General features: G+C 37.8%; 1 protein-coding gene across 6 annotated transcripts in view; it reads right to left on the reverse strand.

The window, feature by feature from the left end:
• Positions 1-18,444, reverse strand: part of ARMC8 (armadillo repeat containing 8) — a 112,398-nt gene that overhangs the window by 58,446 nt on the left and 35,508 nt on the right. For 4 of the 6 annotated variants that reach the window (XM_025375936.1, XM_025375933.1, XM_025375934.1 and 1 more), the window contains 7 exons: positions 17,293-17,435; positions 17,091-17,188; positions 11,995-12,087; positions 6,128-6,208; positions 4,158-4,233; positions 3,970-4,060; positions 2,027-2,087 (listed from right to left, as the gene is read on the reverse strand). In XM_025375936.1, coding sequence (XP_025231721.1) covers positions 2,027-2,087; positions 3,970-4,060; positions 4,158-4,233; positions 6,128-6,208; positions 11,995-12,087; positions 17,091-17,188; positions 17,293-17,435 — 643 coding nt within the window. The remainder of the gene's footprint in view (positions 1-2,026; positions 2,088-3,969; positions 4,061-4,157; positions 4,234-6,127; positions 6,209-11,994; positions 12,088-17,090; positions 17,189-17,292; positions 17,436-18,444) is intronic. The other 2 variants (XM_025375937.1, XM_025375935.1) reach the window with 1 other exon arrangement.

An 18,444-nucleotide genomic window follows, 5' to 3' on the forward strand; every position in this document is an offset into this window, starting at 1 on the left:
AAATTCTAATTAGGCTTTTGGGACCAGTAAGACAAGTTCTATTGTACAACTTTGTAAAAGACATTTAAGAATCTCTAACAAATCATGTCTAATGGTTCTGCCCCATCCATCTATTTATTTACCTAAAAGAGACCCAGCAGTTTAATCAGGAATGATTTTGCCTTAGGAAAAGTATGCTATCTCTTCATTAGTGAGTAATATGGTTTATTTTTTGGTTTGGGGAGTCATACCTACAGTTGCCAAAACAAAATACAGCTTTAAAACTGCAGTGATCTTACCATTACTCAGATTCCACCAGTTCTACTATAATGTGAGTGAAGCGTATCATTCACAGTTGCTAGGTTTTCTCCCAAGAACTTGCTGGAATTAGTAGTGGTATCCACGAGTCCAATTTTACTTCTGAGGTCCCTCAAAAATCTTGGCAATGGTTTTGGTAACTTATCTACATTAGGTTCTCAATAAAAATATTCCAGACATTTACTATTTCTTTTTCTTTTTTTTTTTTTTTTTTGAGACGGAGTCTCGCTCTGTCACCCAGGCTGGAGTGCAATGGCGCGATCTCGGCTCACTGCAACCTCTGCCTCCTGGATTCAAGCAATTCTCCTTCCTCAGCCTTCTGAGTAGCTGGGATTACAGGCGCTCACCACCACGCCCGGCTAATTTTTGTATTTTTAGTAGAGACGGGGATTCACCAGGTTGACCAGGCTGGTCTCAAATGACATTTACTATTTCTAAGCCTGATGGATCCACTTGAAAGGACAATGTGGAAGTAGAAATTGAAATGTTATTATTATAGAAAGTCTTCCTCAAATATTGCAGGCAACTGTGCTTTGCTCTTTTATATATAAGTTTCTATTAAATCTTTTACCACAGAGCTTGGCACTTTATCGTTCACTACTAATTTCCTATTAGGCTAGAAGAAGCTTTACAATTCAACCCTAGGTTTCCAAGGCGAAGGCCCTATTCTTTTTTCCCTAACATTACTAGTTACTAATATTTATTGATACCATAAATTCATGAATTATTTAATTTAATGCTCATGACTACTACATGAAGAATATACTACTAACATTTTATGAATGCAGAAAAAGAGGAAGGTTAGAGAAGTAAATAAATCAAGATAGTTGCTATGGAAGGCCGTGGCACTCTATGCAGAGTTGTTTACTTAGGGAGTGTTCAGATCTCATTAAATTAATTGTCTTCCTCAAAGACTAAAGCAAATATTAGTTAAATTTGTGCTCTTTTATCCTTGGGATCACCTTTTGAACAATCATAATGTGAGATCTCATATTTATCAAATGACACATGATCAATTTATTTATACTTAATTTTTTATAGCTAATAAGACATTTTAATGTATTTAATATATTGTTATCCTCACAGTAACCCTGTGGCATAGATGAGCAGGAATTAATGCTTCAATTTTCATAATCTGGAGTCCGAGGCATCAAAATAAAGGATGTCCAGTCAGAGGTGGAAGTGCTAAAACCAGAATCCCAGGTTTTAGGACTTTTAGGGCTGGTCTTTTCTCTAGGTTTTTCTAAATTCAAGTTGTATATGACAAATCACAATGACAATGCTTGTTTTCATGTGTTATCTACTTATTGTCTTTCATTATGCCTTTTGATTATCAGCTACAAGAATGATATAAAGTCTTTTTCTGCAAAAATAGCAAACTGCCTCTAAAACTGTAATACAAATTTAATGACAATCAAGAACAAAATATATTTTCTATTCCACCTGAATTGTACACTTTTACAATTTCCACATCCTCCTAATTACCATAAAATGAAAAGGCTGTGACAATGAAAGAATTATTTCACGCTGACTTTCAAAACACATCTAAAATCAATTTTTAAAAACTATACGACATCCAATGAAAAGAAAGCATGGTCTTTTAATATTATTCTATGCCATGCACATGTACTATAATGATAAATGTGTAAAATGAAATATGAATATCAATACTGATATTTAACACATAACTGGATAATTTTCACATTTTAAAGATAATTAATTAGCTTACCTTTAATACAATACAGTTATCATCTGTCCGAATTGCTCCAGCTCTACACATGTAAGTTAAACTGGAATAAGACAGCAGAAAATAAGTTTTTGCTTGGAGTTTAAAGCTTTACATGAAAAATTATTTAACTTTAAGATTTTATAAAAAAATCGAAAACCAAATAATATCACTTATCTTGAGAGTGAAGATTTTGACAATTCGCTTTTCGGAGGTTCAGTCAATTTAACAGTCAAAGAAAACTAACTGACAAATACAGATGGGAAGCCAGCTATTAAAAAAACAAAACAAAAACCTACCAAATAGTTTTAAAAATAAATAACCTAATGATGGACACATTTTGAGGCTAGGTGCTGGGCACATGTTGTATTCTTTATACTTCAGAATTTTCCATAATAAAAAGGGAAAAATGTTCAAAATGAAACATACGATTAACACGTTATCTAAGTTTAAATGAAGTGAAGTTGGAATATTCTAACTCTGAATGCAGCAGAAGTATCACAGAAGAGGCATTTAACTTGTAACACAGCTATCCATCAGAAATGAACTATTCAGAAGTTAACAGCAGTGGCTTTGGGAACAAGTCAATAATTTGGTTCTAATGAACAACAATTGTAAGCTGCCTTTGAATAAGAATATAATTAATTTGTATTCCCTAGGCAGGTGCCGAACATTAAGTGCTTCAGAAATTTAAATTAATGAATTTCCTTTTTGATTACATTCCTTTAGCAAGATGGGGGAAAAAATTAAAACATCCCATGTTGGCTTCTACCACAAGTTACAAACAAATAGGTAAAATTATTTTACTTATATTGTAGAGGGCTGAAATATTTGTAGTTGTTATTATCTTGAGGCTTGTCACCACATTGTTTTTCTGAAACCATTTACTTGAGGACATTACCTTACTGACAGAGGCAAATGCTCAGTTTTAAAGACAAAAAGCAAGCAAAAAATACAAACAAAAACCAAACAATTCATGAGTAATTAATTGAAAATGCCAAATTCTCACCAAAATATTAGAACCACAGCTTAAATACTAAGATTAAACTGAGCATAGAACCCTACACAAGTGCTCAACACATCCATGTCATGTACTGATAATTACCGAACATGCACTGAATGCTTACATAAGCCAGAAATTGTGCTAATAAAAACTCTGCAGCCGGGCACGGTAGCTCATGCCTGTAATCTCAGCACTCTGGGATAACGAGGTCAGGAGTTTGAGACCAGCCTGACCAACATAGTGAAACCCTGTCCCTACTAAAACTACAAAAATTAGCCAGGCGTGGTGGCACGTGCCTGTAATCCTAGTTACTGAAGAGGCTGAGGCAGGAGAATTGCTTGAACCCGGGAGGTGGAGGTTGCAGTGAGCCGAGATCATGCCACTGCACTCCAGCCTGGGTGACAGAGTGAGACTCTGTCTCAAAAAAAAAAAAAGAAAAAAAAAACCTTTGCATAAATATCTTACAAACCATCACAACTTTATGAAGATTTGTGTGTGTGTGTGTGTGTGTTTTCCTCGAAAGATGAGGAAGCCACGTTCTCTGAAATCATCCCATGGTTATCAACTTCAACTAATTCTCATTCCATATTTCTGTATCTTATAGTTCCCTGGCTAATACTTAGCATAGTATAGGTTGGTTAAATTTAATCTAATTCAGTATTATTTCAACTGAAGTACAAGGACAGTAGTTTGAGGATGTAATAAAGTAATTTTCTGAAGACAGTCTCAAATGTTATATGAGTGTTCCTGTTCTGCATACTACTAGTAACAAGCTGAGTATAAAAAACTCACATCCATTTAAGAAAATGTGGGATGGAACTCTGACTTTCAAATTTCAAAATTCCAAAATAAAATGGGGATTGGAAGCAAGCAAATTTGGCTGTCCAAAAATACTCTAAGATATTGATAAAGCACTGTCTTTCTTCCCACATTGTCCTTTTACCATTTTGCTGATGTGAGCTGCATCTCAATAGGCTTATCCCTCTGTAACATCTTCACAAAAATCTGTGGTAACAATTCTCCATCAACCAAAACTAGAAATAAAACAAACAACAATGATTAAGGAAATTCTTTAAATCTACAAAGTTCATCAATTAAATCATGTAGGTGCCACTGAAAGCTCCAGCCTACCATTTACCAGGGTCATCGATACCTGGGGGTTTTCAAAAGCTAAAACTGAGAAACATTTCAGTGCTTGCATTCGAACCTGTAAAAATAAATGAACAAACAAAAAATGCATTTATTTTAATTTTGCAAATGCAAATGCTAATGTCTCAGAATGTAAATTCTTCTAAAAAATTATGTAAATCTGCTTAAAATACTAACAGGCCTTAAAGACATAACAATAACACCTGTATAGCTGAAGAGCACAGTAAGTTAAAATTAACTATAAAAGTTAAAACTAATTTTGAAGTAATAGAAAAAAATGAGGAAGTAGCAATTTAAATTTAACTAGACAAATCTCTAATCAAAGTTAAAAAAAAACTACAAAATACAGTTGGTAAGACAAAGAGAACTTAATAACAATTAATTACCAAGTGCCTTTCAAGGCAAAAAAAAAAAAAATAGAGTACTCTTATGCATGGAATGGAGCGAGGGAACAGAAGGAGAGGAAACAATGTTACAATAAAATTTAAGAAGCACTAATTTTTAAAATACTCATGAATTGTGCTAGTATTCCTCAGAACTAGGTGATACTTGGTTTGGGATAATACCAAGGACCCAATCTCTTAACCATATATAACGTGCTTTACAATTTCCAGAAGCTCCTAAGAGATGTGTATTTTTAAAAATTCTTTCCATTCTAATCCAATCTAATCCTCACTTCCAAGCCTGAGTCTACACATGATGTTTTAATGTGGAACCTGAGTTTGACAAGCACTCACAAGATAGGTAGCTGGGGTATGAAGCCCCTCACCTGGGCAATGTTCTGCAGCACTAGTACGTGGCCACAGGAGGAACCTAGAATATACTAATGGCACTTTGGTAATACAGCAAACCCTGGCAGAAGAGTAATGTTAACAGACTAGTACCCTTTCCACAACCTGTAGGTTTTTCAAATCATTATAGTAAATAAGGAAGTCTAGTGCAGAAAAGATAGGAGAAATGGAGGAAGAGCTGGGGGAATTAATGAAGCTAGAGGAGATGAAGTAAAGGAACAATAAACAGCCACCTGAACAACTGTTTTTTGATGTGCAAGTGCTGACTGGTTTAGCCTCTGCATGGCACAGTAAAGAGGAGGTAGCTCTCAGTATATATTTATTTCCCCTGCCTCTGGCTAGTTTGAAGTCAGTTCCACTCCCCATTCCTATCCTTATGAGCTCTTTACCAAGACTAAACTAGATAGCTGAGGTAGGGAAAACACACACATCAGTAGACCCTACCTGAAATAAATTTAAAGACTAAAAGGGCAGAATGGAGTCACTGCAAGAGGACAGAAGACAAAAATGACTGCTTCCCTGTTCTGCAATAAACTCCTGCAATACCCAACTCTAATGTGACACAATAAGGACTACATGTCAATATTTGCTACAACGTGTAGATGGACAACAATGAATGGCCAAGGTTTTAACTCAACACCTGGTAATATGACACTGCTTCCTTTTATATATAAAAGACAATAAAGAAAATTTAATTAGTAAGTCTGAAAACTCTTTACTTTTTAACTCAAAGTACACAACATAACATATTTTAAATGTTGATGTGTATGCAGGAATATGCTAAGTCTGAGACACTGTGGTTAAATAAAGGTCTCAAATATGAAATTAAATGTCTTTCTTGATATAGAAAGTCACTGCTTCTATACTTCGGGCATCATGGCACTGGTACCTACCCAAAAAGGATTTGAAATCTACTTAATGGGTGCAAATCAATAAGAACTCATGGTACAACTGTATTCTAAAAAACACAGAGATGCAAGGGCAGCCTTTTTTTTTTTATTTTTCAGAGCATTCTATAGCTAAAATGATGCCCTATAACATTTCACTGATAAAATACTACTTTTGATCACAATTATCAAAGCAGCAATAAAAATACGTGGGTCTCTTTCTAGACATCACAAACAAGGTATAAAAATCTGGCCACAATTTTTAACATCTTACTTTGTAGGACAGTGAGGTTAGTAGGTGAGCAATATTCTGAACTGCACCATGGTTAAATAAAATTGTTTGATGATCTGGCCCCTGTAAGAAAAGAGAATACAACAATACATTTAGAAGAGCAATGATTCATTCCAATAAAACCACATTTACTTAAATGTAGAAAACCACATTCACTACAGTAAAGAATCCTGTTGCTCTTTGCTTAAATAAACTCAGACCTCAAAAAGCAGGACAAACACTGTGTTTAGTCCTGCAAGAGACTACCATATCTTAACTCATCTCAGTTCTAGAAATGCTGCCTCGTTACCTCCTAGAAATAAAGAAGTGGGCCCAGAAGCTATATTGGCACAAGTCCTCTGCAATTATTAAATAGAATACCACCACAGCAATAGAGCCATGATGAATTCTGCATTTCATGTGCACATTATTGCCCTATGCCCACAGGAAACAGTGGCAGAGTCATTCTTACAACTTAGAACTGATGAGTTAGTCAGGGGAACTCTAAAAATGAATTGTAAAAGAAACTGGACCACAGACTAACCTACCTTAACACATCAGGGAGGTCTGAATAATGCTATAGTGGGAAACACAACACTCCGTAACTGGGAAGTGAACAACAACATGTTTTGGTTTCCATATTTCTATCTCATTTTTCTTTTTAAAAGCATTGGTTTGGCCGGGTGGGTGGCTCACACCTGTAATCCCAGCACTCTGGGAGGCTGCAGCGGGCAAATCAAGAGGTCAGGAGATCAAGACCATCCTGGTCAATATGGTAAAATCCCATCTCTATTAAAACTACAAAAATTAGCTGGGTGTGGTGGCGGTGCCTGTAGTCCCAGCTACTCCAGAGGCTGAGGCAGGAGAATTGCTTGAACCCAGGAGGCGGAGGCTGCAGTAAGAAAAGATCGTGCCACTGCACTCTAGCCTGGGCAACAGAGTGAGACTCTGTCTCAAAAAAAAAAAATTGGTTCTTAAGAGTCAGAAGGTAAAGAGATAGGAAAATGAAGGGTTTTTTTTCCCTCAATTCTGTTTTCTACTACTCCATGTACTAAAGAGCTTCAAAGTGGCAGAAGCTAAAGTTAATGCAAAGCTTCAAATGTGCCATAATTCTTTTTATATCCATATTCATTTTATATCCAACCTTATCCAATCAATTAATGAAAAATCAGTTAAAGCCAACACAGGAATGATATTTCATGCTTATCATTATTCAGAAGAGAAAAATATCACATAGGTAGGCTATCAGTCTGGGCTCACCAGAAGAAACCAGTTACTGGTCCAGCAAGCGCTCTCAAACCAATTTCTCCAACCCATTATTTAAGCAAGTGACAACTGTCCTGAAGATGCTTGTTGTTTCTTGAGCCAAAACACCCATCATTTGAAGTGGGGAAATTAGCATTCATACTTCTGAATAGCACAACTGTCATATTCCACTGTATAGGTAACGATCCCCAAATATTTTATGTATTATTAAAAGAATCCGTAAAAAACTCAGCAACTTCTCTCTGTCCATACATTTTCTAACTTTGAGTTTCTTATTTTTAATCACAATACAGTATTCTACAGTTTGCTCATGCAAACCCCCATTGTATATTTTAGGTAGTTTCTAATGTTTTACTGCTATAAGCAGTGTTCTGTTGAACATTATTTGAAGCTGCATCTCAGTACAGATCCTGAGGTTATGAGGATAAATTCCCAGAGTAAAATGGTGTGATATAGTTATTATTACATATCCATCCAGAATGGTGCAAACCTGTTTTTGTAATAACTGAAAATACTGACAATCTCAGGGCATTGGTTTTAAGTGTGCTCCCTTTCCTCCCACCTCATCTGCAGTTATAAGTATAGGTACTACTTAATGGATACTGGATACCAGTGCCAGGCACTGCTCTAAACACTTTACATGCATTGTCTCATTTGAAACAAAGGAGTCTTTGGCTTATAAAGACAGTGGTGAAGACTGAAGTAGGGGAGCCAAGGAAAACAGGGGTCGCGTAAGGATTTGACGCATTTTTTCTTACCTAGTTACTAAATCATGAAGATAAGCCAAAATTAGCCTCAGCTTATGTCATCACACTAAGGTTTTTTGAGTTCCTTATCAATTTTGACAACCCAGTTTAGACACTGGCAGAGCTTAGCAAAAGCTAAGTAGGCAGGGTGCTACCTCAGGCTCTTGCACCTCATTGTTTTTCCACCTCTAACTGCAATCTGTTCTCCTACCTTGAGGTGACCTAATAGATATTTTTCAAGACATTTTATACATATACAGCAGATACATAAATACATTCTTTCCCCCATTTTAAGACAAATGGTAGAATACTATATACACTGCTCTAAACCTTTTCTTCCTTTACAATTTATCTCAGATCATTCATATCAGTACATAAAGACTTTTCTCATTTATTTGTTGGCCTTATTCTATTATAGGAATGTTCTAAACTTTAACTAGTACCCTATAAACACTTAGATTGTTTTCAGTCTTTTACTATTAATAACATCATTTCAGCGTATACCCATGTGCTTGTAACTTTTTTTCTAAGATCTAAATAAATTATGGCATATCCTTTCTAAGTTATATTTACAATGGATGGGGAAAAGATCAAGCGCACTGCAATTCTCTCTATATATAATTGTTTCCTGGTGCTGATAGATACTTTACTTTATCCCTCAAATTCTTTGCCTCAAAGATAGCAGCAAGTACTTGTTACAAAAGAAGTTCTTCCTCCTCTCTGAGGTTGTACACACTATTGTGTAAAAGCAATTGTAAGGGGCCAGACGCGGTGGTTCACGTCTGTAATCCCAGCACAGATGGCTTGAGATCAGAAGTTCGAGACCAGCCTGGCCAACATGGTAAAACCCCATCTCTACTTAAAAAAAAAAACAAAAAACAAAAATTAGCCAGGTATTGTGGTGCACACCTGTAATCCCAGCTACTCGGGAGGCTGTGGCAGGAGAATCGTCTGGACCCAGGGGACTAAGTTTGCAGTGAGCCGAGATCACGCCACAGAACTCTAGCCTGGAAGACAGAGTAAGACTCCATCTCAAAAAAAAAAAAAAAAGCAATTGCAAGGAGGGAATTAGTGACTAAACCAAATAGCGAGGAGGCTCTGTCATTTGAGACTTATCAGTCTCTCGTTCATCTTTCTCCAAATCAACCTGCAGCAACCTGGTGGTGAGGGGCAGCATCCACTGGGTGGGAAGCACGTAAGTCCTCATGGCTTCTTCCCCCCTCCCCTCCAGAGATAGGGTCTCACGACATTGCCCAGGCTGGTCTTGAACTTCTGAGCTCAAGGGATCCTCGCACTTAGGCCTCCCAAAGTGCTGAGATTATGGGCATGAGCCACCACGCCTGGCCTAGTTCTCATGGTCTTAAACTCCAAAAAACAGGTCTCAGAAATCTGAGTAAATACTTAACAAATAGCAACCGTTCAGAAGTTAGAATTTCAACAAATATTATTTCTGTTGGGTGTTTTTTGCTCAATAAATCAGAGAGAATTTTTCAAAAATACAATTATGATTAGATTACAACACAAATGCTTTAGTGATCTCTTTTTCCCTTCCCCAAAGTATGTAAATGTATTTAATACTGATACCAGTCAAAGCAAATTAGTAATTTTAAGTTTTGTCATTTAATCTTAGTTTAATGTGAGTCCCTACAAATGAATCTTAAAATTCTATTACCTTATTTTTAGCCTATATGCAAAAAAAGAACAACATGAAAATAAAAGGGTTTTATGTTTAATGACAATACATGGACCATTGGATCAGTTGTTCTCAAAGATACATGTTGTCAGTATATTGGTAAAGTTGTTAATATTGTATTTTAGGCTTTTACTATTGTCACTGGATTTATAAATGCTATACTGTTTCTTGAAGTCTAGCTATGTCTCAGAATATTTAAATGTGGTTATTTAATTACAGTGGCAAATGCTAATTTATCCAATTAAAAGGTGAGTAAAGGTGACTTTCTCTGATAACATCTTCCCTTCTGTCAGTGGTATGAGGGTGGCTGTTAAATCATTATCCTCAGTTTAAGTTTCTCTCCAGCAAAAAAAATAGTGATTTAATGGTACTCTATAATTTCAGCTAAAACAGCATTGAGAAGTTTCAGATGAGCAATCCCTAAAGTGCTGAAGTTTCTGATGAGTAATCCTGAAAGCTATTTAGGTAACTTCAGGAATGGGATTATTCAAACTTCTCATAGCTTAAAATAATTTAACATGTAGTTATTCCTCCAGGTCCAATTTTCGGTAGCCTTTTGGGATTACTGTGGTTATGACTAGTAGATGCTGGGCTTTGTTGAACACTCAGGAATAGATTTTTCTTTTTTTTTTTTTTGAGACAGGGTCTTGTTCTGTGACTCAGGCTGAAGTGCAGTGGTGCAATGACTGGTTCACTGCAGGCTCAACCACCTAGGCTCAATCGATGCACCTCAGTCTCTTGGGTAGCTGGGACTACAGGAACACGCCACCATGCCTGGCTAATTCTTTTATATTTTTTGTAGAGACAGGGTTTCACCATGTTGCCCAGACTGGTCTGAAACTCCTGGGCTCAAGAGAGCCACCTGCCTTGGCCTCTCAAAGTGCTGAGATCACATGTGTGAGCCACTGCACCCAGCCCCTGAAAAATTTTTAATGAGGCATACAGTTCTGGAGCATCTTCCTCAACTTGCCATGCTGGCTATAAGACGTCATTTTGTTGTTGGAAAATGTTAGGCCTTGATGGTTTGAGCTCCTTTTAAACAAGTGAGTTGCAAAAAAACCTGTCATTTTCTTAAAGCCTTTCTTTGCCCACCTCAAAAGATTAAGGCATTGTTCCATATCTCTGCTCCTATGAGTTAGCCCACACTTTGTCAAAGTAATCCAAGAAGAGAAACTTCAAAACTTTTTCACAAATATCTTAAATAGTACCGAATAGATTGTGCTAATCAGCTAGGGTTTGTTTGGAAGAGGGTTTAGATGTCTAAATTACAATGTAGAAACTTTTCCTAGAACCGGGTGATTTAGAACCGGGTGATTTAGTTTTCATTTATTCGGAACGCTGTTCTAAAACAGCATAGACCTGTGTCTTCCAGGTGTTCTCTTATCCCTTCTTTCCTATAGTTGCCAAAGCTCCTTACTTGCAACTTGTATTATAAACGATAGGACGTATTATAAATGAATAGTATCATCAGAAGATAATTATTTGGTTAGAAGTTAGAAAATGTGTAGAAATTAAGAAAGATCTCAAGTAATCACCCATGGTTATCAAAAATGACACATTCAACATATAATCTATAAAGCAAACTAAATGGCACTTCATAGGCTGAAGGGAAAAGAAAGAGAAACTTTACTCAACAATGAGAAGAATCTCTCTCATTTCTCCTTATATGAGATCACTTAAACCAGTTTCCAGTAATAGGGAACAAGGGTGAGGGGAAACAGTCATGATCACACATTGCTGGTAGTATAAAGTGGTATAATCTCTATTTTAAAAAAGTGGTAAAATTACAAACACATATATTCTTTGACCCCAAAATTTTATTTCTTATAAAATGCCTTATATACAAGGTATTTTTTGCAGTATTGTTTTATAATAGCATAAGACTGGAAACAAACTAAATGCCCAACAATAGAGGACTGGATAAATAAATCTATGCACTAAAATACTATGCACTGTTAAAAAAAAAAAAAAAAAAAGAATGGGGGAGAGCCTTAGAGATATGTCAAGTGAACAGTATGTATGTATGATATGCTGTCATTTGTGTTTAAATATACAAACATATATATACACACACACACACACAGGTCTACTTATATATGTATAGATTACCTCTGGGAGAGTATACAAGATTTTACATTATAGATAATATTTATTCTGGTTCTTACTTTACAGCAGTGTGAGAAGATCTGACAGATGTACTCCTGGGTATAGCGGGACCTGCTAAGCAGTGCCATGAGGTGTGGTATCACTGTGGCATCCTGGGGAAGGAGAACACAGCAACAAGAAACTCAGGCACCATGAGTACGTTTGATAAAACACAAAATATTTCCACGAGAAGGTGGTCAAACCTCTTATCTTAATGACAGTAAATCAAGTCTCCTTAAGGCACAGTGCAAAACAAAAGCAATGTGGCCATGAAAATTGTCTAGGTCAACAACAAAGAAAAAGGCTTCAATACTCATCCTTGATAGCAAAATATGGGAACAGGAAATTCTCAATAACTCTCTCAAAAATTGCCTACATCCTCATGATAAAATCATTTCAATAAGACGTGACAGAAATCAGTTCTGAAACCAAAATGTGAGGTAACTAGTACATTATGCACTAGTAAATAGTTTATAAGGAAGAATTTTTGTATAAAAATGAAATTTGAAAATTTTGATCTCCAAAACGTTAAGCACCAGTAACTACTAACAATCTCGCATAGAGACTGCAGTTAGCTATTTTCAATCTGTACAAGACGAGACAATTTACATGATTGGCAGCTTCTCAGGTACAGCCCACTCTCTGCCTATTGCTGACACTTAACAACCTATGTAGTAGCACAGAAAAAGAGAAAATAACCCACTCTGCTGCAAGTCTCTCCAAGAATTTCCTTTTATTTAGGATGCAGGCCAGGAGCGGTGGCTCATGCCTGTAATCCCAGCACTTTAGGAGGCCGAGGCGGGCAGATCACCTGAGGTCAGGAGTTTGGGACCAGCCTGACCAATATAGCAAAACCCTGTCTCTACCAAAAATACAAAAATTAGCCGGCCGTCATGGTGCATGCCTGTAATCCCAGCTACTTGAGAGGCTGAGACACAAGAATCACTTGGACCGGAGAGGCGGGGGTTGCAGTGAGATTACGCCACTGCACTCCAGCCTGGGTGACAGAGCAAGACTCTGTCTCAGAAAACAAAAACAAAAACAACCAACGAAAGAATGCAGAAGGAATTAAAAGTTGAAAGGTATTTGGCTGGAACTACAGATAAAAAAGGAGACTCAGCTCAAGCTTCCTAATCAATGACATCACAAGAGCTATGCTTCTCAAGAAGGAATGTGCATGCAAATTCCCAGGAGATGTCCTTAATGTACAGACTCTGATACTGTAGGTTTGGGGTAGGATCCTAAGAGTCAGCTTCCAAATGAGGCTGATGCCACTGGTCCACAGACCATACTTTGAGGATCCTCACCAGAGACAACAGAGGGCAAAGAAAAAAACTTAAAAGAACACCCTTGTTGGGAGGAACAAGATTTGGGATTTTCCTCAGGAAAAAAAAAGAATGCCCAAGATACATAAAAGCCAAGTAGGAAAACAGAAGGCTGCTGATTCCCTACAAGTAGAATATCTCCCCCATTTGTTAGTATAACCCTTTGTGTTTACACAAGTAGTTTAAAAACAAAATGGAAAACTTAGAAAACTTCAAAGAAAGTCAGATACTAAGTGCACAGAAAGAAAAAGAAAATGTCAAGTGGGGGAAGGTGAATTGGGGTTTCACTGGCAGAGGACAGTGAAGTAGGTAGCAGCTAAGATAGAAAAGGCAAACAGAGGTAGATTAAAAAGCCTCTATTGGGCTCCTAAAGCTATGTCCACCTCCTTCCTTTTCTCTAATGTTCTCACATTCCTCACTTTCCCTTAGTCACAATAGCCCTCATCTCATTTCTTCACATCTGCCCCCTTTCTGTCAATTGTGTCTATATACCCACAGTTTACAGATTATTAAATAAGGCAAATAACAATTATTACATACAAAATTTGCCCAAAATCACCCATCTGATAAACACGATTTCAAACTAGAAATCCTGCTGTTTTTTTACTGGACTACCTACCCCATCTCCTATTCTACTGCCTGAGTTGTTCAAACAGCTGGCCTCTACACACTCCAACTCATGGAAGTCAGTTAATTACACGGAAACACTATTGCTAGTTATTCCCCAATCCAACTCTTCACAAATTCTCCACTGTCTCTGAGGCATAAAATATTTGAGGCACAAAATTGAGATGGTTCATAATTTAGATACTCTAAATTTAACCTCCCTGGGTCTCAATTTTCTCATGTAAAACAGCTGGCATAGACCAGAATTTTCCAAATTGTGCACCAGGATCCATTAGTAGGTCATGAATCAGTTTAGAGAGTAAGATGGAAGGAGTTTAAATAGTTGGCCAGGACCAACTTCTCCCCTTATTATGGGATTGAGGGTAGGTGAGAAACTTCCAGGGTAAAAGAGACAGGTGACTGGCTTACTCTCTTTGCAAACATTACAATATGAACTACAGGAAAATAAATTGATATTTACTAAGTCCTCTATGGGATCCTTTGAGCAGGATGTTTACAGTAAACCAGCAGTTCTCAAAGAAAGAACTTTGAGAGCAGCAGCATCTAAGTTACTTGGAAATTTGTCAGAAATGCAAATTCTCAGGCCACACCCAAGACTCACTGGATCAGAAACTGGAGGTGGAGTCTAGCAATCCCTGTTTAACAAGCCCACCACATAATTCTAGTGCAACCTCAAACACTCTATAGATTTATGAGGCATGACTCCCTGAAGAATGTCACATAAAACCATGAGGTATAAAATAAAGACATTAGGCCAGGAGCGGCGGCTCATGCCTGTAATCCCAACACTTTGGAGGCTTAGGCGTGCGGAGGTCAGGAGTTCGAGACCAGCCTGGCCAACATGGTGAAACCCCGTCTCTACTAAAAATACAAAAAAAAATTAGCCGGGCATGGTGGTGCACATCTGTAATCCCACCTACCTGGGAGGCTAAGGCAGGAGAATTGCTTAAACCTGGGAGGTGGAGGTTGCAGTGAGTCGAGATCGAGCCACTGCACTCCAACCTGGGCAACAGTGCAAGACTCCATCTCAAAATTAAATTAAATTAAATTAAATTAAAATATATATATATATATATATGTTTCATACTGTAGGTGCTCCCTACTGTGTGAGGTGACCCATAAATCTCACCTACTGACCACCTTATGTATCATTAAGGGCCAGAAGAGTATGTGTCTGATGTAGGAAGGACAGACTAGGCAGCCATGTGACATGTCTCCTCTCCATGCTTGCTTTGCCTCTTCCTCTTGATTACTTATAGTCTTGAAACATTTATAAAGCCTGATTCTGGATAAGATCTCTGACTCCTGTGTGTATAATCTGACAATATGATTCGTTGTGTTAGCTCAGATAATCACAACCACCATTTTTTTAAAGAATGAAAAATGATGGCATAGAAACCAGAAGGCATTACATCTGTGGAAATATGTCATGAAACTTGTCTTAGGATTCTTTCACATACACATACATACATGCACACATATACACATATACAAATTGACATGTATAGTGAGGCAGGGGAAAATATGCTTCTTGCTGTGAACTGTGAATAAGAGTGTTTAAAAATATTGGCCTAATTATCAGTAAGAAAGCCCCATGTAAAGTGACTGTAATTTACAATAATCTATTGTATATTGAAAAATAGCTAGAAGAGGCCGGGCGCAGTGGCTCACACGCCTGTAATCCCAGTACTTTCAGAGGCTGAGGCAGGAGAATCACTTGAACTCAGGAGGCAGAAGTTGCAGGGCCAAGATTCCTCCACTGCACTCCACCCTGGGTGAGAGACTCCGTCTCCAAAAAAAAAAAAAAAAAAGCCAGAAGAAAAGAATTTGGGCCAAGCACAGTGTCTCATGCCTTCCTCTCCACTTCTCTAAGTCTTATCCATTATTCAAAACCCAGATTAAATTTTAGCTTCTCTGCAAAGCCTACTCTGCTGGATTTCAACTGAAAGTCAGCTGAACTCCCTACCATTCATCTAGCGTAAAATAAACTTCTCTTAAGTTCTACATACAGAGAGATAAAAATGGGTCTTTTTAAAAATAGCTTGTAAATTCCTCAAAGTCTGAGACCGTCTTTCACTTTCTTGCAAAGCTGAGAGCATCTGATATTTGGAAATAAGCAAGAACTTTATTCATGTACTTATTTAGAGACAGAGTCTGCCCTGTCGCCCAGGCTGGAGTAGGGTGGTGTGATCTCAGATCACTGCAACGTCTCCTCCTGGGTTCAAGTGATTTTCATGGCTCAGCCTCCCCAGTAGCTGGCATTGCAGGCATGTGCCACCATGCCTGGTTAATTTTTGCAGTTTTAATAGAAATGGGAGTTTCACCATGTTGGCCAGGCTGGTCTCGAACTCCTGGCCTCAGGTAATATATCCACCTTGAACTCCTAAACTGCTAGGATTACAGGCGTGAGCCACCATATCCAGCTGAGACTTTTATCATTTTTTATTTTTAGTGACAGGATTTCACTCTGTCACCTAGGCTGAGGTGCAGGGGCACCATCATAGTTTACTATAACCTCAAACTCCTAGGCTCACGCAATCCTTCCACTGCAGTCTCATGAGTAGCTAGGACTATAGGCATGCACCATTGTACCAGGCTAATTTATTTTTATTTTTTTCTTGTAGAGATGGAGTCTTGTTGCCAGGCACGGTGGATCACACCTGTAATCCCAGCACTTTGGGAGGCTGAGGTGGGTGGATCATGAGGTCAGGAGTTCAAGACCAGCCTGGCCAAGATGGTGAAACCCCATCTCTACTAAAAATACAAAAAATTAGCCAGGCATGGTGGCACACACTGGTAATCCCAGCTACTCCGGAGGCTGAGGCAGAGAACTGCTTAAACCTGGAGGGGAGTGGAGGTTGCAGTGAGCCGAGATCGTGCCACTGCACTCTAGCCTGGGCAACAGAGCGAGACTCCAACTCAAAAAAACAAAAAAAAAGAGAGACGGAGTCTTGTTATGTCATTCTGGTTTGTCTTGAACTCCTGGCCTCAAGCAATCCTCCCACCTCAGCCTCCCAAAGCACTGGGATTACAGGTGTGAGCCACCATGCCCAACTGAGACTTTTTTACATAATACAGTTAGGATGAGTCTGAAGATGCTAAGCAAATTAGGAGTAGGCTGTTAGTGAAATGTAACTAATGTCTCAAATACATCTAAAACTCACTGTATACAGTAGCTCCTCTGGAGTGACAGGACTGGTGAAGATGGTACGCAGGCATCGGAGGCAAGCTTCAATAAACTTCAGGTCTGGGGACAGTAGTCCTATTAACAGAAACTAGATTTAGGACTAATCCTTTCAACCAGTATTTAAAGCACTGCAAACTGATTCTCAGCCTTACTTGAGCAAAAATGGCTTCCCTACGTACCTTGCAATAAGGCAGGGATAATATGACAGTCCAGTAGAGACTTGACATTGTTTTCAGTACCCATAGCAAGACTTCCCAACACCACTGCACATTCAGTTTTCAGCTCTGTGCTTGAGGTTTCTTGCTGAAGCAAGTACAACAATCTAAAAAGAAGGAAATTAATAAACAAAGAGACTAAAAAATATAAACAAGACTCAATATGACCAAAAAAGGCTATGTGGTCCACATACTAAAAATACGGTTGGTTGAGTTTATATGAATCAAATGGTCATTTGTTTATCTCATCTGCTAATTAAAGAAACATCTGGAAAAATCTAGAAGAGGTTTTGAAAACAAGAACTATCTATTCTCAGGGTTTATAAAAAGTGTAAATCTGAAAGTTGTCTACAAGTGGTGTCTGTAGAAACAGCATCATCGAGTCCACGTCATCTACCACTTCCTGTTGGGTCTCCAAAATATGAAGACTCAATGCCATGTGCTGCCAGATCTTAAATTCAAACTACAAACAATACTGCTCTGAATCCAGAGCAGTGGTGCAGAGTTTGTAGAGATCGAGCCTAGAGGGAATATTCAGAGCCCTTGTGCAGTTCCTCAAGCAAGAGAAATTTCTTCTTTCTCCACTTCTCATTTGGAAAATGAAGACATCCTCTCATTTCCACTCCAGCCCAGCTTGCCAAACAAATACTCCCCAAACCCTAACCTTTCTCCACTTATAACCATCTACCTTATGTTCTAAGATAGGACCCTCATGCTCCATAAAGTACTATTTATATATACCAAACATAAATCCCCTAAGAAAGGCTGCTGACAGCTTTACAGTTACTAAAGTATACATTTGAGGGTGGTGAGTTAAAACATTTAAACCATTAATTCTGTTTCAAAACCAGAAAATAAGGAGGAAAAAGAAACAAAATAATAAATAATTCTGAATGAAAAGCTAACAGCAATAGCACAGAAAACTAGCTCTGAGGAGCAAAAGTAAAGAGGAAGCTACATAACTGTCATTGCCTGCCTAAAGGAAGCTTATTAGGTCACCAAAAGAAGAAATTAAACTTCCTAAACTTCCTACATTAACTTAAAAAACAGCAAATTGTTAAAATGAAACTAGATTAAAAATCAAGCAGAGTTTCTTTCCTTTAACTTCAACAAGGT

The sequence above is a fragment of the Theropithecus gelada genome, chromosome 2, assembly GCF_003255815.1.
Source record: "Theropithecus gelada isolate Dixy chromosome 2, Tgel_1.0, whole genome shotgun sequence".
NCBI classification, from domain to species: Eukaryota; Metazoa; Chordata; class Mammalia; order Primates; family Cercopithecidae; genus Theropithecus; species Theropithecus gelada.